Raw genomic sequence first — 22,379 nt, 5'->3', positions numbered from 1 at the left:
TAACTTTTGCAACAGACTCATCATTAAAGGATCTTCTTCTTTTAGGGGTTATTTTGAAGAATCTCAAACCGGTTTAATAAACGATTTGTATCGACTTTATAAAGTAACGTATCCGATTACCCGAGGTCTACGAGGAGCCCGTGAACGCAGCACCGTGTGTTCTCGCGAGATCTCCCCAACAGCTCCCGGAAGTGGCTACACCGAGATTCCTCCTGAACTTCCTCTCGTGCCGCCTCGCGTCTCTCGTCGGTTGTTGTTGTTCGGCTCCGTGTCGGTGGTCGCGATGGGTAAAGCGGACTTTCTGTCCCCGAAGGCGATCGGGAACCGGATCAAGTCCAAAGGTCTCCAGAAGCTGCGCTGGTACTGCCAGATGTGCCAGAAGCAGTGTCGAGACGAGGTCAGGCGGGCTTTGTTGTCTTCTCCACATCCTGTTGTTGTTTGTGTTGTTGTTGTTGTTTGTGCTGTGTGTAACTCTCTGCCTCTCTGCTCGTGGACAGAATGGCTTCAAGTGTCACTGCCTGTCCGAGTCCCACCAGCGGCAGCTGCTGCTCGCCTCCGAGGATCCCAACAAGTTCATGGACTTCTTCTCCGAGTGAGTGAATCTAAACATCCGGTTAATAAATCACATTCAGCTGATGGAGGATTTCAATTCATCACGTGTCTCCTCCTCTCTCCTGCAGCGAGTTCAGGAAGGGCTTCCTGGAGCTGCTCAGCAGGAGGTTCGGTGAGTCCACACTCATCCAGATGTTTGTCCTCACATCACAGCTGTACGTGGATGGATAGATAGATAGATAGATAGATAGATAATAATATAAGAACAACACAATAGAACATATACAGATGATAGAGAATACACATAATATGTATAAACAGAGTTGTGGGTAAGGAGTCACAAAGCAGAGAATCCAAAGTGTTGTGTGTCAGAGGTGGTTTTCCCTCCTGTCCTTGAACACAACTGACCCAGTGTGTGTTCGACCTGCAGGAACCAAGCGAGTGCAGAACAACATCGTGTACAACGAGTACATCAGCGACCGGGAGCACGTGCACATGAACTCCACGCAGTGGGAGACGCTCACCGACTTCACCAAGTGGATCGGCAGAGAAGGTGAGCGGCCGGGCTGTACCATGTTGGGTCAGCTACAGTTCATCACAACCTGCTCAAACAGTAACCCACAAGTCCCACGTGGTCCTCAGGCTTCTGTAAAGTGGACGAGACGCCCAAAGGCTGGTACGTGCAGTACATCGACCGCGACCCGGAGACCATCCGGCGCCAGGAGGAGCAGGCGAGGAAGAAGAAGCAGGAGCTGGACGACGAGGAGCGCAGCGCCCGGTTCATCGAGGAGCAGGTCCGCAGGGGCCTCGGCGACAAGGAGCCGGAGGTGGGTCTCGACCTCACAACCTCACTCGTGTTCAGCTCAATGAAGAGTTATATAGACTTTGTGTTTAACGTTTTTAACGATTCAAATGCATCTTTTTTGGTCCTGTAGGAAAATCCAGTTTTCACAGAACTGAAACGAGAGAGTGAAGAAGAGAAAGGTTCGGTTCTGTTTTGTATTTACATATTTAAGATTTAAGAAAAATCTTTGGTTAAAATAAACCTCAGTTGTTTCCAAATCTAAAATTAATATTTAACACTTTCCACTCGTGTTTTTCTCCTGCAGTTGCTTTCAACCTCGGAGCCTCGTGCTCTGTAGCTGGTCCTTCAAAATCAAAATCCAGGTACAGACGCCTCCGTGCACAATGTTACTCTTTCAAAGGGAAAACAGTGGAAAGATGTTGTGTGACAGTGTTGTTGTGTTGTTGTTGTTGTGTGTCTGTGCAGCTCTGTGTTCGGGGCCACTGCAAAGACATCCTCAGCCTTGTCCTCGACCAAGAGGAAAGACGTGCCGTCCACTTCCGACTCCAGATCGGAGAAGAAGAAGAAGAAGTCTGCTCTGGAGGAGATCATGGAGGTGGAGGACACGGTTCTGTTTTGTCCTCAGAGTTCAAGTTTCCTAATTAAACCTTTTTAGTTTAACGAGATGTTGTTCTGCAGATGGAGGAGAAGAAGAAGCAGTCGGTCAGGATGGATAATTGGCTGCGGCCGGGCATCGTGGTGAAGGTCGTCACCAAGCGGCTCGGAGAGAAGTACCACAAGAAGAAGGCCGTCATCATGGTAACTCCGCCCCCTTGTCTCTGTGAGTGACAGAATGTTTTCACTCGTGGTTGATGCTGATCTCCGGTGATCCCGTCTGCCGCAGGAGGTGCGAGACAAATACGCCGCCGTGGTGAAACTGATCGACTCCGGGGACAAGCTGAAGCTGGACCAGGCCCACGTGGAGACGGTGATCCCGGCACCAGGTGAGCCGCCCGGTGAACGCCGCTCAGACTCGTAGAATCAAGTCTAAACTGGACGTGAGCCTCAGCTGTGTTGTCACGTCTCCTGCAGGTAAACAGGTTCTGATCCTGAACGGGTCCTACAGAGACACCGAGGCCGTGCTGGAGGGCATCGACGAGAAGAAGTTCTGTGCCACGCTCACGCTCGACTCGGTGAGTAGCTCCGGGCTTCAGCAGCCAGAACCTGGACCTGACACACGGGTTCAGGTCCGGGCTTCAGCAGCCAGAACCTGGACCTGACCCACATGTTCAGGTCCAGGCTTCAGCAGCCAGAACCTGGACCTGACACACGGGTTCAGGTCCAGGCTTCAGCAGCCAGAACCTGGACCTGACACAAGGGTTCAGGTCCAGGCTTCAGCAGCCAGAACCTGGACCTGACCAACAGGTTCAGGTCCTTTCACACAAAGTCCTCACTTTCCTCACCATGGTTCCTGCTGTCATGGAAAACCTGGAAAAGTCCTGGAATTTTAAACTGGGTTTTTCCAGACCTGAAAAAGTCCCGGGAAAAAAGTAATCTCCCAAAAGTTTTGGAAAAGTCATGGAAATATTCATATTTTCATGAAAACTATTGCATGTTCCATATGTGGCAGGAGTTCGGAATATCCGAGTTGCCCTGAACGCAGCACAGCGAGGACGTCAGTAGCTGGAGGAAGCCCTAGTTCATTTACTATGAGTTTTAAACAATTCATATGCTTTTAATGAAATACGATCAAAATATAGGCAGGCATACTTGGGTTTGTGTAATTTAAGGTATACTGTATGCCTTTGAATTGTCATTGTTAGTTTGAATACTACATTTTGTCCCTTTTTTGTTGTATACACCGAGATTTCACACAATGTTCGGTCATGGAAATTTGGTTTAAAGTTATTGAAAAGTCATGGAAATCCATTGGTCGAAATGTGTGTGAACCCTGCCTCACACACAGAAACCTCACAGCTAGAAGGACGATGCTCTTTATTATTTATTACTTGTTAATAAACCTGTTTCCTTGTTAAAGTTGTGTGTCCTCTCCTCCTCAGGGTCACCAGAAGGGAAAGACCGTGGAAGTCGCCTACGAGGATTTCTCCAAACTGGCCTGATCCAGAAAAAACCTCCCATTAAAAAACCCAAAACCTCAGGAACCCATTTCGCTGAGGGACTCTACTGTGTCAGAGTTACTTACCCACAATCCACCTGTTCATGTACATATCCCACAATGCTTTTCCAGGGAGACAAACAAAGAGCAATGAATTCAATTTGTTTTGTTCTTTTATTTTTGATTGATATTCAAGTTGTCTTAACATTGGAGATGTAAATTTTGTGCAAATAAATTCAACCTAAGTGACTTGTGTGTTTTCTTTCTTTTATTTGAAACTCAATCTGGATGAAATGGATGAAATTACTCCTGAAGAAAAACAAATGAGTTGCACGTGTTACAGCGGAGGAGAGAGGTTTCTCTGAGCTCAGAGCGTCTGAAGGAAGCTGTGGAGGTTCGGCACGATGTAGTCGGTGTAGTGGCCGTCGATGAAGCCCTTCCCACTGTTGTGGATGAACCAGCAGTAAACGTTAGAGCCGCGTCGCTTGTCACGCCTGTAGTCCTTCTGCCAGCCCCTGATACACACACACACACACACACACACACAGACACACAACGCACACGTATGTAAGTCAGGTTTCAAACATGTAATAGTCGCATCCCATTCCCTGGGTCGGGATGTCATCGTTCCCACTTGTGTGTTCATTGGAATGTGTTTGAAAACAATGTGAAGACAAAATGAGTTAAAACAAAACTTTGAAAACCACTTTATAATATTTCCGTGATAGAGAAGAGCCGAGAAAGAAGATCAGGTGCGACTGAGAGAAATCATTTAGAATGTTAAATCATCTGTATCGGCTCAAAAGCTTTGTTTAGACCTGGGGACAGAGAAGTGACATTTGACAAATTCAGATTCATATTTGAAATATTCAGCTGCCAAATGCAACGTCACCACTAGATGTCACTAAATCCTGATGAGGTCATGTGACTCGTACCTGGTGACCAGCAGCTGGTTGCCCTTCACCTCCATGGTGGCCTCCTTCTTCAGAGGGTCGACTCCCTCGTGGACGTCGTGCACGCTCACCTCAGGCTCTCTGGAGAACTGACCTGTGACATCACACACACACACACACACACACACACACACACACACACACACACACACACAAACACACACAAACACACACATCCAGTTCAATGAGGTCATTAGACTGCGATGAAACCGTGTGTTAAATCTTCAAGTCGTGAAGAGGGGCGTTACCGATGAGGCCGTGCACCAGTGGCGAGTACTGGTTGGTGTTGGGGATGTAGATTCCCAGGAAGTCCACGCTGACGGGGTTCTTCTTCCACACGCGGTGCAGCAACACCATCACCTGGATGTCGTTGTTCACTGTGATGGTGACGTGCGAGTTCTTCACGATGGAAATCCTCACCCTGAAACACACACACACACAGACACACACACACATCAGACACAGGATCCTCAGCCGGTGAAGCAGCAGTGGCGGTGGCGGCGGTGGTTACCCGTCCTGTGAGATCTCGGCCGTGGCGCCCCAGGTGAACGTGTGGTTGTTGCTGCCGTCGGTCGTGGAGATGCCGTCGGTGCTGACGGTCACACTGAGCCCGTCGGGCTGGTAGTAGACGGAGATGATGCCGAAGTACGTGCTGAGGTGGTTCTTGTGAATCTTCTTGGAGCCGATCAACTGACCGTTCACCACCAGGCCTGCAGGGCGGGGGTCCAGGGCAGGGGCAGAGGTCAGAGGTCAGATGACAGCTGGTTGTATTTTACACTTCATTTGTTGGTGACATTTCATATTTGTGCAAATGTGTAAATAATTTAAGAAGAATATTGGACTTGATTGTGATATCACATGTGTTTGAGAAAGTTAATTTCCTTTTATATCTTGAAAATGTGTCAAGTTCTCTTCTGTATTCCTTTACACCACTTTCTGAACCTCAGAGAGAACCACTGTGATGTTGTTGTGTTGTTGTGTTGCTGTGTTGTTATCTCCACACGATGGAGAGGTTCGAGTCCCGGGTGTCGTACCTGCTCCGGCGTCGGACACCAGGTTGAGGATGTGACCGGGTTTGGAGTCGATGTTGAAGCAGACGTCCATGTTGCTCGTGGGCAGGTGGACGATGAAGTGAGGGTCGTTGTCCACTGGGGGAGAAACACACCAGTTCACAGTCTGCACTGGGAGGGTGCTGTCAGTGTGTGTGTTTGTGTGTCTGTGTGTGTGTTACCTATGTTGATATGCGGAGGCAGAGACTGAGGCAGAGCATACTCCAGTTCACCCTTCTCAACCTGCATCGGGGGGGCCAGAGTGCTCACCTGGACCCAGGGTGGGGGCTGGAAGACGATCGGCACTGGAGACGGTGGGCCCCCTCCCATTCCTACCGAAATAAGTATTAATATACTTCACTGAGGTAAAAGTACTAAATCTAATGTCTTTAATATAATGCTTGTTGGATTTAAGGGAACTGACGTTGGGCCTCGGTGGAGCTGAGATTTACTCTAGTTTTACATTTAATCTAATTCCTTGTTTCTTTTCCTTTTAGATCAAATGTATTTCTAGTTGAATCACACAAGTGGTGTCATCCTCTCTTCCTCCTCCTCCTCCTCAGTGAGTCATTCTCTGCAGGCACCTGAGCAGCAGCCGTGCTTGGGGTCCCTCGGGGAGTCGGCCAGCAGCCGCTCCTTGGCGTCCTCGCTCTCCACCAGCAGGGCGGTGAGCGGCGTCACGAACTGATGCTCCACGGCCAGAGCCATGATCTGCTGGGTGATCTTCCTCTTCTTCACGGCGGTCGGAGCCAGAGACCTGCAGGAGACACACCCGAGGGTCAGGGGATCTCTCCATGTTCTTGTGGATTTATCTTTTCTCCTGTTCCCCTCACCTCTCAGAGATCAGCTGCTTGACGGTGATGTAGGCCCACATCTGCCTGGCGAAGCCCGTGAACGAGTGCTGCTGCTTGGCCAGCTCCACGTCCAGCTGCGCCGTGTCGGCCTCCGTCTCCAGCGTGATGTCCAGCCGGGCCTGAGGGAAGAGAACCCACAACTTCCGATTGTGCGTTCACGTGAAATAAAGTGTTCCTCCTCTGAGATGGAGGTTTTTCACCATCGCTCGTACTCATGTACTCCAATGTGTGTTTGTGTGTTTGTGTGTTTGTGTGTTTGTGTGTTTGTGTGTTTGTGTGTTTGTCTCACAGCGGTGGCCGTGGTGAAGCTGGTCAGCGTGCTGCTCTCGGACGGCAGCACCTTCCCGGCCACCACCAGCTCAGAGCCGCTGAAGTACTTATCGAAGCGGTTCTGGGTGACGTCGGACACGGCGTCCTCCGGGAACTGGATGTCGATTCTCCTCAGCAGGGGGGAGGACACCTGGCTGTAGAACGCCTGCAGAGGAAGAGGAAGAGGAAGAGGAAGAGGAAGAGGAAGAGGAAGAGGAAGAGGAAGAGGAAGAGGAGGGAAACTGTGAGGAGCAAAGTCTGTGACAGAGAAAATCCTCTAAATCCAAGAAGGTTTTAAATTAGATTTCAAGACAAAGTCAAATGTCCTTTGTCCTTTGTCGATCGGGACATTTGAAGGTGACTGGAGTCGTACCCGCAGCTGCTCGGCGGCGTCGTGGTTGGCGTAGATCCTCTGGGCCATGCCCCGGTTCTCCATGGCGATGCGCTCCAGGAAGTCGTAGTCCACGTCGAAGCCGATGCCGAGTGAGAAGAGAGAGAACTCCTCCCTCATCACTCGCTTCACGTTCTTCTGGATGGTGCTGAGCTTGATTTCTCCTGCGAGAGAGAGGAAACAACAGAAGATAATAAATGATTCAACATCTCAAAGGCCTGAGAGCAGATTAAACTCTGAGGAGAGGGACGGATTTGATGAGGTCACAGGACCAATGTGGACTCTCCCCTGGGCTGGGACCAGTCTTACCCACGGTGGGATCCCCGTCAGACACCAGGATGATCATGGAGACGGAGCGCGGGTCGATCATCCCCTGGTTGGACGCCCGCACCAGCATCTGAACCGCTCTCATCAGGGCCTCGTTGATGTTGGTGCCTGAGGTCAAAGGTCAAATTAAACTCTCTGAGGAGCTTATGCTTCCTCCCTTTCTATCAGATCTCCAGCGGTTGCACCTCTCCTTCCCATGATGCCTCACCTCCGTTGGGCTTGATGTTCTGGATGTACTTCTTGGCGTCGGTGACCTGGATGGACGAGCCGTGCACCAGCTCCTCGTTCCAGCAGCGCACGTTGTGGTTGAAGTCCACGATGCTGAAGTGGTCGTCTATCGTCAAGTCGTCCAGAATGGCCTGCATGGCCTCCACCGTCTGAGGGAGGAGGAGTCGTTAAGACGAAGGAGCGGTGAGGAAGAGGAGCAGGAGGAAGTGGAACCAGGCGTCACCTACCTGCTTCATCTTAACGCCCCACATGGAGCCGCTGACGTCGATGACGAACACGATGTTCTTGGGGAGGGGGGACATGTTGGACGGGGCGAAGAAGTGGACAAAATGGCCGTCGGAGACCTGCAGCTCTCCAGCGTTCCCGTCTCTGGTCACGTCGTATCTCACGGTGAAGACGCCATCGACTGCACTGCCGCTGCAGTTCTCACACTTCCTCTGCTGCTGCAGGCTCGGCTTGAAGACGACGTGAGCCTGAGGACACAGGGAATCAGACACACGGTCCAACTGGCAACATTTTCACAGAGAAGAATTCTTGGATCTAGTCTGGAAAACCTGGACAAGCAGATTTCCATGTGGTTTCAAATCTAATTTCAGCCCCTACTCTGTAATAATGTGGATCCTCTGTAGGTTTATGAAATGGGAGGTCCAGATGTCTTCACCTCTGGACACTGAGCAGCCTCAGAGACTCTGAGTCCCCGTGTGATCTCCAGCGTTACCTTGTCTTTGGTGGACGTCACTTTGATGTCGTCTGAAAACTGTGAGCCGAGCGTGTTTGGTGATTCCACCGTGGAAATTCCCTTCGGCTCGTAGATGTACACGTCCACCTGCACAGAGACGGGTCAGGGATGATGTCTCACACACACAGACACACACAGACACACACACACAGTGTATACATCATCCCACTCTGACCTGGAGCTGAGGCACCAGCCGGCCGGGCTGCAGGTACAGGGTGTGCTCGTAGACCCCCAGCCTCCTCGTCATCATCTCCTGGTAGTGGAGCTCAAACTCGATGTGGCTGCCTGGAGGAACGTGGACTTCTGTCTTGAAGGTCTCCATGTCCTGGGAATTGGCCCTGAAAAGACACAAGGCTTCATGAAGCTGCTGAGCTCCGACTGGGATTCCTCCAGGGGGCTGGTTCAGTACCTGACGATCCCTGCTGCCTTGCCTCGGGCTCGGGCCTGAGCGTACAGGTTCCTGGCGACTGTCTTCTCCTTCACCGAGCCCACGAAGATGATCCCGTTCACGTTCCTGCAGAGAGAGAGAGAGAGAGAGAGACAGAGAGAGAGAGAGACCTCAAACCACATTCTGCTGGTTCTGTTTCACCTGGACTCTGTGGAACCTGTGTGTGTGTGTGGGGGGGAGGGGGGGGGGCTCACATGGTGAAGTTGGTGATGAAGGCCCGTTTGGGGATCTGCACATTGAAGCCGATGCTCTGGGCCGCGGAGGCCGAGTTGACCACGGAGCTCCTGACGGTGGTGTGGGCGAAGCGGGACGTGATGTGGCTCTCCACCTTGTAGCTCTTGACGGTGATGTCATCTCCACGGATGGCCTGGGGGGGGAGGGGGGGGGGGGGGGGGGGGACAGAGAGAACGAGGATGGATGAGTGTTCATAAATCGTCCTTCATGTTTCTCACCTATCTACACTTGATCACTTCATTTATCAGAAACATTTAAAAGTCTCTCTCTTGATTATTTCTTATTCTTTCAAAACATATTAATGATCAGTAGAATTAATTATTTGAATTGACGACACAACTTTATAAATGAGATCTTTTAACGTAATTAAACTTATCAGAAACATGAAGACTTGAACAAACATCACAACATGATTCCACGTCCCGTCTGCTAACATGGAGGAGGCAGGTTTATGCTCTATACTGGAGACACATATTTTTATATAAGTCATTTAAACTGGACGTTGCTTTGCTTTATTACTTCCGTGTTTCATCCTTCGTCTTAAATTTGTAATTGCACAGAATGTATTTTCTGTTTTTATGTTTGTGTGGCACTTTGTTGATGTTGTTGTTGTGTTGCTGTTGTTGTTTTGTTGCCTCAGTCGAGAGTTGATCTTCTTCTAATGAAAGTTTTTAGGTCTGAATCGAGGTTGTTGTGTCTTTCAGAGTCCAACTCTGTTCACAATGAGTCAAAGTTCAATCATAGACATTAAGTCATAATTTGAAATATTAAAAAAAAGGCAGAAACCGGAATTATAAACCTGATAAAACCACAAACTAGCTCGTGGGCCCTCACAGGCCTGATGTGATCTCTGACGGGTAAAGAGAGACGAGTTGAAAGTCAATAACCCTCCAGTCACTTGGCTCCGTCCAAACAGCAGAGCATCGATTACTAGATAAGGTTCAACTCTGTCACAGTGAAGAGGCTCCGACAACAAGACGAGGGGCCTACTTCAAAGTCTTCCTGCTCCTCGCTGGTCAGCACGGCTCTCTGAAACACACACACACACACACACACACACAGACACACACAGAGACACACAGAGACACAGAGACACACACAGACACACACACAGAAATCATCAGTGTCTTCATCTGCCTTCTTGTGAAGTTAAAATGCAGACGTCTGGTGGATTGTATGTTTTCCACTGATCTGTTGCATCATCAGTGACGAAGGCAAATTCACTTTGTGTCTCGATTGTTTAAACATTTGGACAAAGTGTCCGGAGGTGAACTCACCTTGTGTCTCCCCCGAGGAACCTCAACATCCGACTGGTGGAAGAAGAGAAACACAATTAATCTGGCAAAGTGGAATAAGAACTCGATTTTCAACAGACGTCAATTTGTGCTAATGATTAAAACCAGATTCAACAGTCATGTGACCCACTCCTGTGTTTTAAAGCAACAGATCAGGAGACATGTCACTGTTTTATTCTTATGTATTTTACAACAAATGTAATATTTAAACTTTAGAAATCTTAAATATGTGTCTGTTCTTTACTTGAGTAAGTTTTGTATTAATTTTAAGAGCTCAGATATTTTGATTTAATTCCAGACAGGTAATAAATATACAAAAGGTTTTTGTACCAATGATGAGATGACAGATTGGACATAATTTACATTTTACACAACATTTCTGTTTTGATTCTTATTACAGATTAAAATCTGATTCAACAATGAAGCCAAAATTACATTGTTTTATATTTTTACACATTTATAAAACCATCTGTTCTAAGCGAGACTTTTCAGATGGTAAATGTGTACCTGCAACCCATTTTTTAATGAGTCTTAAGGGCTCAGACTTTTGGATTTCATTAGAAAACCTAATAAATACACAAGATGTAAAGTTTCTGTCCAAGTGATGAAAACTGTGTTCTAACCGATGAAGGTGAATAAGACGTGTTTGTGTTTGTCTGAATGTTGTTTGCTTAACAAACCACAAACTTCACAGACAGAGAAATATTGACTTATGATGAAATGTTTGACGACAGAAAAAGTCCTGAGTAGAGGTAAGTAGAGATTATATTTGCACCTAAAATGAAATTCCTTTTATACTTTTGACTTAGATTGATTAAAAGCATTTCATTGAAGAAGGATAAACACGATTTTTAAAATAACGTCCATGATGACAAATTATTTAGATTTTACCATCAAGTACAGAAAATAGAGTAAAAAGGATTTAAAAAGTTTGAATGATGAAAAATGAGACAAAGTGAGTTTTAAACACAACAATCAACTGCTCTTGCAAAAACAATTTCAATTTACTTTTGTCTTAATAAAGTTACGTCCTCTGGTCAGTGATTTAAACATTTAAACACTCAGACACATCGTCCTCAGCTGGTTTGAGATCTGTCCCATAAACACAAAGTTCCCTGTGATTCTCCAACTCACTGAGTCGTCCTCCCATTCTCCATCGATCACAAACTCAAAGCAGTGGCCCTGGTGGAGCAGCAGCAGCCCCAGGAGCAGCAGCAGCAGACGCCTCATGTTTCCAGGCCTGTGGGCTCAACACATATGAACGCACACACACAAACACACACAGTCACATGAAGTGGAGGCACACACAGCTCAGGGGAGACGCACAGTCCTTCTGCAGGGAGCCTTGTGGAGAAACGCTGCCGAGCTGGAGGTTGAAATCCAGTGAACTGATCGACTCCCGGCCCCAGTCAATATTTGTTGTGTTTGGTGGAACTCAGGGAAGGAAACTTTGAAACTTGACCTGCTGTGGGGGGGGGCGGGCAAATAGGACAAGATCTGATTGACAGATTAACCAGAGGAATCACGTCAGACACTGAGGTTACACATCTGAGATTTAAAAAACACAGTTTGACCCTCGTGCTGCAGATTTGGTCAAAAGTCTTTCTGTTGAGTTCTAAAAAAGAACTTAAATAATGTTAAGACATTTTATAAGGTTAAATTAGGAACGTGTAATGTTGCATTATGGCCACAAGACGGCGGTAGAGTCAGAGTAATATCTGAGGGCTTCACCTGGAACATTTAACATTTAACTGAATGTTTAATTTAACTACGTTTTTAAGATATTTTTTGTTTTTTCTTATTTCCCTTTGTTTATAAAACTTTGTCTTGTGTAGTTTTAAATAACATTAGTTATAGGGAATCAATTTTAAATGTTTATTATTAATTATGAAAGCAGCTCATTACACTTTAAGGCAGTCTTGTGTTGCCTTCAGGGGCCTCCTGTAAACTCCAGCTCCTGTGTTGCATGAACTTTAAACTAGAAATAAATTTGTTCAATGCTTTTCTAACTCTAATGTTTTTGTTTTACGTGTACGTGACTTTTGGGCTCATGTCAGCCAACTAGTGGTGGAGAAAGGTAACAGTGTGGGCAAATACACAGTAAATAAAAAGGTAAAAATTGTATTGCATGAATTAAAAATACAGTAAATCATTTTTATTAAAAGCTTGACAAAGAAAGTTGAACATACTGAGAAATTATGGATTGATTTGGTGTTTTTTTTACAGGAACAGGGATCATTCAAGTGCTTAATGGTCTTGAATGTTAAATGAAATTTAATTCTACGTAAATAATATAAAAAATACACATCCTATTGCTGACTGTGTGTTTGTATTTGTATTTGTTTTCTGGCCTTTACACGTAATAACAGAACAAAGCAACGACGCGCCCCCTACAGGCAGCAGCCGCAGCAGCAGCCTCCTGAGCTCTTCATCCTCTCTCCTCCGGTGGGGGGGCGTCCTCCTCCTCCCCACGCCGTGTCACAGGCTCCTCCGGCCGGTCACTCTGCTCCGGAAGCTCGCGGAGACCCGGGGACGCTGCGCACTGGAGATCATGTCTCATTCCTGCTGCTGAGCTTCCACGGAGCAGGACGACGAGATGCTGCTGCTGCTGAGGACGCTACTGGTCTGTGCCATCCCCGGTGCACTGGCGCAACTGGGGGAGGAACTGGATTTCGACTTGGCAGACTTTGATTTGGGCATTGTAAGATGTTTTTGCGGCTCATGCAGGAGTTTGGACTATTGGATTGTCCTCATGTGTGACCTGGTGTCTTCTTGTCCCCACAGAGTCCACGAAGGGTCCCTCGACAGGTGAAAACCCTACTGTCCAAGGTAAAGTCAAATTTACAGCAGATTCCAGTGTTTACGCACATTTGGTCCTTTAGTTCAGGTGTTAAAGGTTTGGATTCGATGTATTACTGCTATATTCTACTTTTAAAATATAATTTTAATGGAGAGCAAAGATAAACAGACATTTTAAGGTATTACTTAAAGGGATAAGAAGAACATTTCTGTCGCAGTTTGGCACAGATGGTAAATATTGATATATATCAGAGTTTATTGTGAGTTTATTGGAGTTTATGGTTTGATCTGTAGAGGATTCGACCCCATGACATTAAGAAAACATTTGACTAACACAAGCCTTAGTGATCCAAAATGCATGACCTACTTTAACTTATTAAGAAGTGGGCTTTCTCCCTAACTTTGGGCGTGACGCACAGATCCGCCAAGCGCGCAGATGTGCAGATGTAATGCGCTGAATCACAGCTCATGGGAAAAATCCCTCCTCTGGTTGATTATTGGGAAACAGAGAAGTTATGGCAATAATAATAAAAAACTCGAGCTTCCCTGATTTGAGTCATCTCCCGAACGACACACGAATCAATACGCACAACAGAGACGCGTAAAACCAGCTCGTAGAATCGCGCCAGATTCCGCCTCCAGGTCCAGGGTCAATGTTTGGACGTTTTGTTTTTGCAGGAGATCAAACCTCACATCACGGAACTCGCCATCAAGACCACCATCATCTCGCGCTATGCCTTCACCGCGGTGCACTGCGCCATGCTCAACCGGCACTCCGCCGCCAGCGAGGGCGTCTTCCACTTCCAGATCCCCGCTGGAGCGTATGTCTCCAACTTCACCATGTAAGAGTCTCACAGGTCACAATGAGCGAGCAGGAGCTGCAGCCTGGAAGCAGAAGATCATGAATAAGATGAGCAGAGCAAAGTGTAGAGGAACCTCGGAACTTCCTTATCTGAATCTTAAAGAAATATACTTCTGAGGAGTTTTCAGCTGCTGCAAAAACACAAAAATCCTACTGATCAAAGATGGAGACACAAGTTGTCACTGCACAGTTAAGATACAGATCATTATGAAAGTCCTGCTCAGGGGGTTCTGGCTCATGACTCTTTGATTTGTCAGTTTTGTCAAACCCACAGGAGAATAATTGTTATCAATAAGGTTTGGCGAGATTTAAAAATGATTTTACTTTTTCAGTTTGAGTCATATATGTAAAGATTTGGAAGAATTTCAAACTGGTTTACTGGTTGGATGGATTTATGATGTTTGGGAGATAAACTGGGACCAGCAGGATTACTGGCCACAGATTGAGAGAGAACCAAGTTGAACAGGGACAATAGGTGGTGCTGAATCTCCTAATCCTCGACCTTTGACCCCCGTGCACCAGGATCATCGGAGGGCGTGTCTACCAGAGCGAGGTCAGGCCGAAGGTAAAGAGGGTCAAGCAGGACAACGGCAAACCCAAACACAAGGAGTCAGGTGACGCAAGGTGAGAGAAACCTGTGTGTGTGTGTGTGTGTGAGTGTGTGTGTGTGTGTGTGTGTGTGTGTGTGTCTGTGTGTGTGTGTGTGTGTGTGTGTGTGGCCACTCCTGTGGATTGGCGTCTCCTCCTAATTACACAGCAGCGGTCGCTCCCTCTAATGTTCCTATTTTGCAAACACATTGATAATACATCATCTCCAACCACGACACAGAGCCTGTGTGTGTCTGTGTGTGTGTGTGTGTGTGTGTGTGTGTGTGTGTGTGACCGTCACTGCTCCTCAGAGACAAAGATGTCATATAAATCTGATTTATGGAAGAAGTGACATCACGTTTCCAGTCGTCATGTGAAAAGTGACATTTTGTGAAAAAGGAATTTTGTGATTCACTCACTCCACTGTAAAAAATGAAAAATGTGAAAAATTACAAAAGCCAGGGAGGTTCTACAAAATCTTATAAAACGTTCAAACTCTCTAAAACCCAAGTGTTCTCGTGACCACCTTCCGCTGCTTCCCTCTCTTCTCCAGCTCTGAGCCGGAGGTGGAGGTGTTTAAAATGGCCGTCAGTATCCCGGGGAGGAACCGGGCGGTGTTCCTGCTCAGCTACGAGGAGCTCCTGCAGCGCCGCCTGGGCCGCTACGAGCACGTGACCAGCCTGAAGCCGCTGCAGCTGGTCAGCCGCCTCAGCCTGGACGTCACCATCGCAGACCACTCGCTGATCCGGGACCTGGAGGTGCTGCCGCTCCGCAACGGAAAGACTCCAGGTATTTGTTTCCAAATGGAACCGGCCACAGTTTGTTTACCGCTCCCAGGTCACGACACACACACACACACACACACACTCCCTCTCTTTGTGCTGCAGCCAGGCCGGAGCTTCCCATCACCACGGCCATCAGGCACGAGAAGAACGCCTGGAGGATCACGTTCAGCCCCAACATCGTGCAACAGGCCAAGATCACCACCAACGGCCTCCTGGGAGACTTCGTGATCCGCTACGACGTCCAGCGGGACCTGGGCATCGGGGACATTCAGGCGAGAAACCGACAAACACACAACAAACACACACGAGTCCGAGTTTGGTCTGTGAAGAAGCATAACAAAAACATTTTATACAACACAACACATTTCTCATCCAGCTGCAGACACACACACACACACACACACACACACCTGTTACTCATTTCTCTGGCCTCCTGCCACCAGCCTCCCTCCACTGCCAAACTCCTCTCTCTGACTCCAGAACAGTTTTCAACCAACGATCACACATGACTCTTGATTCTGAATCTGATCTCAGGCTCCGGCTGCGTTTCCTTCACCTCATCTCTCTCTCTCTCTCTCTCTCTCTTGTCTCTTCCAGGTTCTAAATGGACATTTTGTCCACTACTTCGCTCCCAAGGACTTGCCGGTGGTTCCCAAGAACGTGGTGTTTGTGATCGACACCAGCGCCTCCATGGTGGGGACGAAGATCCGACAGGTGAGGCACTGCCGAGGAAATCTAGAGGGCGGCTGTTAAATTAGAGCTTCAGCAAAATGTGTCTCGTATAAGTTACGTCCATTTCCTGTGAGCTGAGGTCATCACGTCTCCTGCAGATTAGTTTGAATCCATTTTCCATCCTTCACTTTGAGAGAAAACTTGAATCTCTTCAAGTTTGGTGCAAACGTTCACTTCACACTCGAGGATGAACTGATTAGGATTTGGTGGTGAAAGGTCAAAGGTCACAGAGGTCTCACAAAACCTTGATTACAGGTTTAAGGAAGGAAGGAAACAAGAAAAGGCAATAAAAACAAAGTGTAGGAGAATGTATACTTTGTGTGACTCATCACATTTATCATTAAATGAAGTTATTATTATTTGGAGACTCAGGGGAAATCTGATTAACTTTCAAACACTCCTATTTCCTGTTCAACAGCAGTTTGCTGTCATATCAAGCCGGATCTCAAATGAGTGTAAAGGATCAGAAACCTGACCCCCCCCACCCACCTCCCTCACTCCCACTCTGGAATATCAATATCAGACCTTCTCCCTCCGTCTGTAGCAGCACGTTAATCCCTCGGCCGGGTCCGAGCAGCTGTTGGAGACGAGAGGAGAAACAGAAACAGAAAAAACAGATTTTCGTGGAGAAAGACAAAAGTGAAAAAACACGCAGCACAAGGCCACGCTGTGCGGGAGGAAGGTCAGCGGCGATGGGGTAATGGAACTCCGGAGAGAACGGCACCCCCGACCCGCTGATCCGTCCCCCCCCCCCCCACCCCCCATCGGGCCGCAGGAACAGAACAACATGTGTGATTTGATGCGGCATCACAATAGAAGGCTTCAGCCCGCGGGTCTGACCTCTGCTGTACACAGCTCGTACAGGCATCTGTAACACCCCCCCCCCCCAGTGCCAAATTATATATCGCACCCACGCTTGGGGCTGCACGCAGGACAATGTGAAACTGCACCACAGGAAGTCTTTGTGTCGATGAGCCGGCAGCGAGAAAATCAAACTAATGCAGGAGAAAAACTGAACTCAATCAAAGGAAACTTGTTTTTTTTATGGTGTGAAAACGGTTCAGAAACGGTTGGAGCCGAGTTTCAGGAGCAAAGCAAAGATCTGAGGACTTCTAGATACTTTACTCTGATTTGAGAGCATGAGAGGACTCTAACGAAATCTGTCAAATAAGGCAACAAACTATTTATCCATTATGTGGTGAAATATGAATGTCTCTCCCCCCCCCCCCCCCCCCCAGACGAAAGACGCCCTGCTGACCATCCTGAAGGACCTGCGTCCCGGAGACAGCTTCAACTTCGTCAGCTTCTCCAACAGGATCAAAGTCTGGCAGCCGAGCCGCCTCGTCCCGGTGACGCCGCTCAACATCAGAGACGCCAAGAAGTTCGTCTACATGCTGGTGCCAACCGGAGGTGAGACTCTCGTGTCCTCATTTTGTCCTCTTCATCACTCTGCTGTTTGTCTAGAATAAGGTCCCTGTCTTTCCATAACCATGGTATTTCCCCCTCCTCGACCTGCAGGTACAAACATCGATGGTGCCATCCAGACCGGCTCCTCCCTGCTCCGGGACTTCCTCTCCGGCCCGGACGCCGGCCCCAACAGCGTGTCCCTGGTGATCTTCCTGACGGACGGGCGACCCACCGTCGGGCAGACCCTGTCCACGGCGATCCTGGGGAACACCCGCTCGGCCGTGCAGGACAAGTTCTGCATCTTCACCATCGGGATCGGGAACGACGTGGACTACCGGCTGCTGGAGCGCATGGCCCTGGAGAACTGTGGGATGATGAGACGCATCAACGAGGAGGCCGACGCCAGCGCCATGCTCAAAGGGTGAGAGGGCGTCTGCTCTGCCGGGGAATGTGGGAGTGCTGCATCTGTTTTCTGACTCTCTGTAAATATTTCTTGCAAGATGTCTGCACATTGCACAACCCAGAAAATCACGTGTCCCACATCTCACATACTAGAAGCTTCAGGTAGCAGATAAATCCCAAAGCCTCGAGTTTTTAACTTATACGACGACTGAACTGAATATTTCTTAAAGAAAGTAATTCATGTCTAGTTCCTTCCCTCTAGTGACAATCTGATCCACGTCTTATTAAACAATTAACTGAGCTAATCCCTCCGTCATCCCCGTCTGACACGAAACCTCCATCTCTCATCGAGCTGCGAAGCAACGACCTGTGCAAATGTGCCGGTGCTGACAACAGAGCACTTTAATCAACTCCACCATGTGACGGCCACAGTCCACAACAGCCTCCCTCTTTCTTTCTCTTACCCTCAGCCCTCTTCTCTCCCTCTTTCTTTCTCTTACCCTCAGCCCTCTTCTCTCCCTCTTTCTTTCTCTTACCCTCAGCCCTCTTCTCTCCCTCTTCCGCACCGGGGCTCACACAAGGTGTTTGTTCAGTGGAGCAGGAATGTGTGCGCTTGTGTTGTGAAACCTGCGTCTGAGTATGTACATGGAGTTAACAGATAGACTCCACAGATAATAACCCTCGTCCTGCTTGAACAAACACGCTGGTCGAGAGGTGAGGAAGTTTACTGCGGCGTGACAACACCGACTCATGCACACACACACAGACACACACAGACACACACACACAGACAGGACACACTCCTCTGAAGTGGGGTCTCCGCAGCTTAAAGAAAACAACCGGGTTTATGGCCGAAGGGCCGTTTGCTTGGATGAACACGACTTCTGATGAAATCTGGAATCACTCCCTTGTTCCCTTCCCTCACTTTACTAGGAGCCCTGATTGTTACCTTGCTGTTCAACAGTTTTTAAACACCTCTGCAATCATCTGCTGCTCGTCTCCTTCCAGGTTCTACGACGAGATCGGAACTCCTCTGCTCTCGGACATAAGGATCAACTACACCGACGACTCCGTGCAGTACGTGACTCAGCGTCTCTTCACCAACTACTTCAACGGCTCGGAGATCGTCATCGCCGGGAAGCTCACGAACCAAAGTGCCGAATCGCTCCACGTCCAGGTCACTGCCAGCAACAACGACAGGAGCATCATCCTGGAGACCGACGTGCCGCTGAGGCGCCGACAGATGGAGACCGAGAAGCATGTGAGGGAAGCGACCGCAGCGATGGCGGCTGGAGCGAAGGCCCCGGGGAGCGCACAGGGACTAGGAGTCGCTCTGGGTTCCATCGCAGAGGACTTTGTAGAGCGTCTCTGGGGTTTCCTGAGCGTCAAGGAGGGGCTGCGGGCGCGGCTGCGCAGCCAAACCAGCAAAGAGCGGGAGGACCACATTCACCAGGCCACCAACCTGTCCCTGACCTACCACTTCCTCACACCCCTCACCAACCTGGTGGTGGAGAAACCTGAGGTGCTGGCCGACGGCTCCATGGCTCCGGCGCCTGGTGAGACTGTCTCAGCTGCCAATGAGCTGCCGAGGGACACGGAGGACGGGGACTCAGAGACGTCCAACTTGACGCCGGGCAGCCAGACCTCATCTCTGAGCAACTCAGTTGGTGAGGTTGTAGAGGGAAGACACAGGGGATTGGAACCTACAACTTCTCGTAAACTAGCTTATAAGTAGGGACAAATAGAACCTGTGTTTGACTCATTAAATAAATCTTCTCTTGCTTGCAGGTAAAGTCCAGAGGAGACCCGCCAAGAAATCCATCACCGTCTCCAAGACGTCAGGTGACTCCTCCTTCTCTCTCTGGCATGTTCAAAACACTTCATGTTCTCCTGCTTCATCCAGACTCTGAACCGTGAACGAACTTTGAGCAAATATACAAAGTGTTTACCACAGTCAAACTTTAAAAAGAGAGAGGGGGGGGGGAGGGGGGTACAGTAGACTCTCTCTGTGTGGGCAGCCTCTAATTTGGATGTTCCTCAGACAGCGAGCGGTTCAGGGATGTTTGTGAACACAACCTGGAAAGAGGAAAGAGCATGCAGGGTCTAATTGAAATACCAGCACAGGTCCCTACATGGCTCTTTAAACATGCAAGTGCGTGTTCACGGCCACACACACACGTACACACACAAAGTGGATGTTTGTGCATGTGTTATACAGTAAAGAGAGGGACCCCGTCAGAGGCAGTTAGTGAGGCCTAATGACCCCGTCATTACTCTTCCTCTCTCATCTTCATCGCTGCTCTATTCATCTCAGCTAGTTCTCACAGGCCGGAGGAGAATCCGGCTGAAGATAAAGTGAACTTAACTCGAGGTGGAAGTCCTTAAAACATCTGACAACTCTGCCATGTTGACTTATATCCTTCAAACCACATCTTTCACTCCATACTATCCAGCTCCACCCATCTGCCCATAGCTCACATCTCTTTCATTCACACTGTCCAATGAATTCCTTCACTTGTTTTACTGTTTCAATCAGAAATAAGTCAAATTAAATGAACGTGATGCTCTCAAATGGGACATTTCACTTCCCTCCACCTTCGGACCGTCTTGCTGTTGCTTGCAGCTAACGTGTTGACTCCCCCCCCCCGTCACCTTTGACTTGTCCCGTTCAGCCGATGGCGACCCTCACTTCGTGGTGGAGTTCCCTCTCAGCAAACTGACCGTGTGCTTCAACATCAACGGTGAACCTGGACACGTCCTGCGCCTGGTCTCTGATCACAAGTTCTCCGGTAAGACTCATAATCATCCAACACATCATAAAGGAGGTGTTTTCACTTCAAGGTCTAAACCATGTTTTACTTTGGGGGGGTCCACTCCCGTTCTGCAGGCGTGACAGTGAACGGGAAGCTCATCGGCGCCCCGGCTCCACCGGGCAGCCACAAGCAGCAGCGCACCTACTTCAGCTCCATCATCATCGTGGTGGATCGGCCCAGACGAGCCTACATCGAGGTGACCCCGAAGAAGGTCATCCTGGACGGGCGGGACCGCATGGTTCTGCCCTGCCACTCCACCGCCGCCGTGGACAGCGGCGTGCTGTCCGTGTCCATCGTGGGAAAGTCCAACGTGACTGTGACGGTCGGGGGGAATGTCAGCTTCGTGATCCTGCTGCACCAGTACAAGAACCCGGCTCCGTACCAGAGGGACCATCTGGGGTTCTACATCGGGAACAGCAAGGGGCTGTCCCGGAACTGCCACGGTCTGCTGGGTGAGTGTCGATGTTAAAGGGGACATTTTTAAGAAAGTTCCACTTTTGTAATGCTTCTACACGTTAATTTGGGTATGTGGCATGTCTACCGTCCCCAAAACTCTGGAAAAAAACAACTCCCGCGATTAGTTGTGGTTCCTCTATGTCAGAAACGATATGTTAAAGTGCGTCCAATGGGATTACGACCGAAAAATACGTCATAGTCTCGCTACATGGCCTTGGACCACCCCCCGCCATCATCTCACCGGCTCCAGGGAGAGACGGCCCGGCTCCGTCTCCCCGGCTAGCATTAACGTGAGCTAACGCTGCAAGCTAGCGTTAGCTCGCTGCTGCTACCCGTCAGACATCTAAGTGGCCACATAAACATGCCGATAGTCGAGGCGGAGACCCCCGGGGGGTGCCGTTCTAAATTATTCTTTTGGTATTTTGGCCAAAATATGTTACAGACATTTCATTAAGACCCCAAGGAGCCATATCAGCTGTGGTGAAATGGGCAAACGATGGGACCTTTAATGTCCCATCAGGTCTCAGAGATGTATCAATGCAGTTTGAGATACTCTAAAATAACGTGAACCTCTGACATGTTCCACTTCCAGGTCAGTTCCTGTACGAGGACGTGGGACTGGCCCAGCTTCCTGCGGGGGGGGACGTGAAGCCCTCTCAGGTCCTGAAGGTGAAGGGCCGCTCGGTGCCCGTGGTGCAGAAGAGCCGGCGGATCTACAGCGGGACGCAGAGCGTGGACTGCTGGTTCGCCAGGAACAACGCAGCCAAGCTGATAGACGGACTCTACGAGGACTACCTGGCTCCGCACATGTTCGACACGGGGGACGGACTCCAGGGGACCAACAATGCGTGAGGACACACAAGTCTAACGCAATTATTAACTCGTTTTACCGTATATCACATCTCGTAGATTCACACCCACAGGTTCCATCAAGACGTCACTTCCCACTTCTCCTCCCACAGTCGTCTCTCCTGAATATATTTTTTTACTTTTTCTAATAGAAATTTAATGTTTTTTTAAAACACGTGTGATTTTTAAAAATAATTTGTGCTTGTAAATAAAGTATTTAAAACCCACATTTTTTCAGGTTGTTTTGAGAAGCATAAAAAACACACAACAGGTAAAGTCTGGTCGTGCATGTGTGCGTTTTTTCCTCATTCACGTCAACACATCTTAAACTGGGCCTGGAGATCACATCTGGTTATCACCGTAACTAACCCCTTGTCCCGGCGGCAGTGACGCCATGCACATCTAAC

At 48.7% G+C, this 22,379-nt stretch overlaps 3 protein-coding genes across 3 annotated transcripts; 2 read left to right on the top strand and 1 right to left on the bottom strand.

Annotated features, from left to right (window-relative positions):
- The first annotated feature begins 191 nt into the window (after positions 1 to 191).
- Positions 192 to 3,701, top strand: kin (Kin17 DNA and RNA binding protein). Its single transcript, XM_062383021.1, has 12 exons — positions 192 to 397; positions 498 to 592; positions 681 to 724; positions 983 to 1,105; positions 1,195 to 1,379; positions 1,488 to 1,536; positions 1,662 to 1,719; positions 1,823 to 1,952; positions 2,036 to 2,155; positions 2,241 to 2,340; positions 2,429 to 2,529; positions 3,397 to 3,701. Exons 1-12 carry the CDS (start codon positions 284 to 286, stop codon positions 3,454 to 3,456), a joined length of 1,179 nt encoding a protein of 392 aa, XP_062239005.1. The 5' UTR covers positions 192 to 283; the 3' UTR covers positions 3,457 to 3,701.
- Position 3,702: 1 nt separating this feature from the next.
- Positions 3,703 to 11,691, bottom strand: itih2 (inter-alpha-trypsin inhibitor heavy chain 2). Its single transcript, XM_062383020.1, has 20 exons — positions 11,414 to 11,691; positions 10,262 to 10,294; positions 9,975 to 10,013; positions 8,945 to 9,117; positions 8,712 to 8,816; positions 8,478 to 8,640; positions 8,282 to 8,389; positions 7,791 to 8,036; positions 7,544 to 7,712; positions 7,318 to 7,443; positions 6,991 to 7,172; positions 6,598 to 6,783; positions 6,288 to 6,427; positions 6,039 to 6,211; positions 5,637 to 5,786; positions 5,440 to 5,553; positions 4,917 to 5,115; positions 4,654 to 4,826; positions 4,388 to 4,499; positions 3,703 to 3,967 (listed from the first exon to the last, which is right to left on the bottom strand). Exons 1-20 carry the CDS (start codon positions 11,507 to 11,509, stop codon positions 3,820 to 3,822), a joined length of 2,835 nt encoding a protein of 944 aa, XP_062239004.1. The 5' UTR covers positions 11,510 to 11,691; the 3' UTR covers positions 3,703 to 3,819.
- Positions 11,692 to 12,718: 1,027 nt separating this feature from the next.
- Positions 12,719 to 22,197, top strand: itih5 (inter-alpha-trypsin inhibitor heavy chain 5). The gene is made up of 14 exons (XM_062383019.1): positions 12,719 to 12,980; positions 13,064 to 13,108; positions 13,757 to 13,920; positions 14,463 to 14,564; positions 15,082 to 15,317; positions 15,416 to 15,585; positions 15,911 to 16,027; positions 17,284 to 17,455; positions 17,564 to 17,873; positions 18,863 to 19,521; positions 19,643 to 19,696; positions 20,527 to 20,643; positions 20,742 to 21,119; positions 21,716 to 22,197. The coding sequence occupies exons 1-14, from the start codon at positions 12,876 to 12,878 to the stop codon at positions 21,973 to 21,975; spliced, it is 2,889 nt and encodes a 962-aa protein (XP_062239003.1). The 5' UTR covers positions 12,719 to 12,875; the 3' UTR covers positions 21,976 to 22,197.
- Positions 22,198 to 22,379: the final 182 nt, after the last annotated feature.

This window comes from Platichthys flesus, chromosome 23, assembly GCF_949316205.1.
Source record: "Platichthys flesus chromosome 23, fPlaFle2.1, whole genome shotgun sequence".
NCBI lineage: Eukaryota > Metazoa > Chordata > Actinopteri > Pleuronectiformes > Pleuronectidae > Platichthys > Platichthys flesus.
The sequence above is the reverse complement of the archived record's forward strand: the minus strand, read 5'-3'. Positions and strand labels throughout refer to the sequence as shown.

What these genes read in the sequence shown, in the direction of transcription:
- kin (XM_062383021.1), top strand. Translation starts at nt 284, where the DNA reads ATGGGTAAAGCGGACTTTCTGTCCCCGAAGGCGATCGGGAACCGGATC. An exon ending in AGAAGAAGGCCGTCATCATG is followed by an intron (nt 2,156 to 2,240) that starts GTAACTCCGCCC and finishes CGTCTGCCGCAG; the next exon opens with GAGGTGCGAGACAAATACGC. An exon ending in GACGGTGATCCCGGCACCAG is followed by an intron (nt 2,341 to 2,428) that starts GTGAGCCGCCCG and finishes CGTCTCCTGCAG; the next exon opens with GTAAACAGGTTCTGATCCTG.
- itih2 (XM_062383020.1), bottom strand. Translation starts at nt 11,509, where the DNA reads ATGAGGCGTCTGCTGCTGCTGCTCCTGGGGCTGCTGCTGCTCCACCAG. An exon ending in TTCATCACCAACTTCACCAT is followed by an intron (nt 8,817 to 8,944) that starts GTGAGCCCCCCC and finishes CTCTCTCTGCAG; the next exon opens with GAACGTGAACGGGATCATCT. An exon ending in GCCGAGATCTCACAGGACGG is followed by an intron (nt 4,827 to 4,916) that starts GTAACCACCGCC and finishes TGTGTGTTTCAG; the next exon opens with GGTGAGGATTTCCATCGTGA.
- itih5 (XM_062383019.1), top strand. Translation starts at nt 12,876, where the DNA reads ATGCTGCTGCTGCTGAGGACGCTACTGGTCTGTGCCATCCCCGGTGCA. An exon ending in TGGGGACGAAGATCCGACAG is followed by an intron (nt 16,028 to 17,283) that starts GTGAGGCACTGC and finishes CCCCCCCCCCAG; the next exon opens with ACGAAAGACGCCCTGCTGAC. An exon ending in CACCGTCTCCAAGACGTCAG is followed by an intron (nt 19,697 to 20,526) that starts GTGACTCCTCCT and finishes TGTCCCGTTCAG; the next exon opens with CCGATGGCGACCCTCACTTC.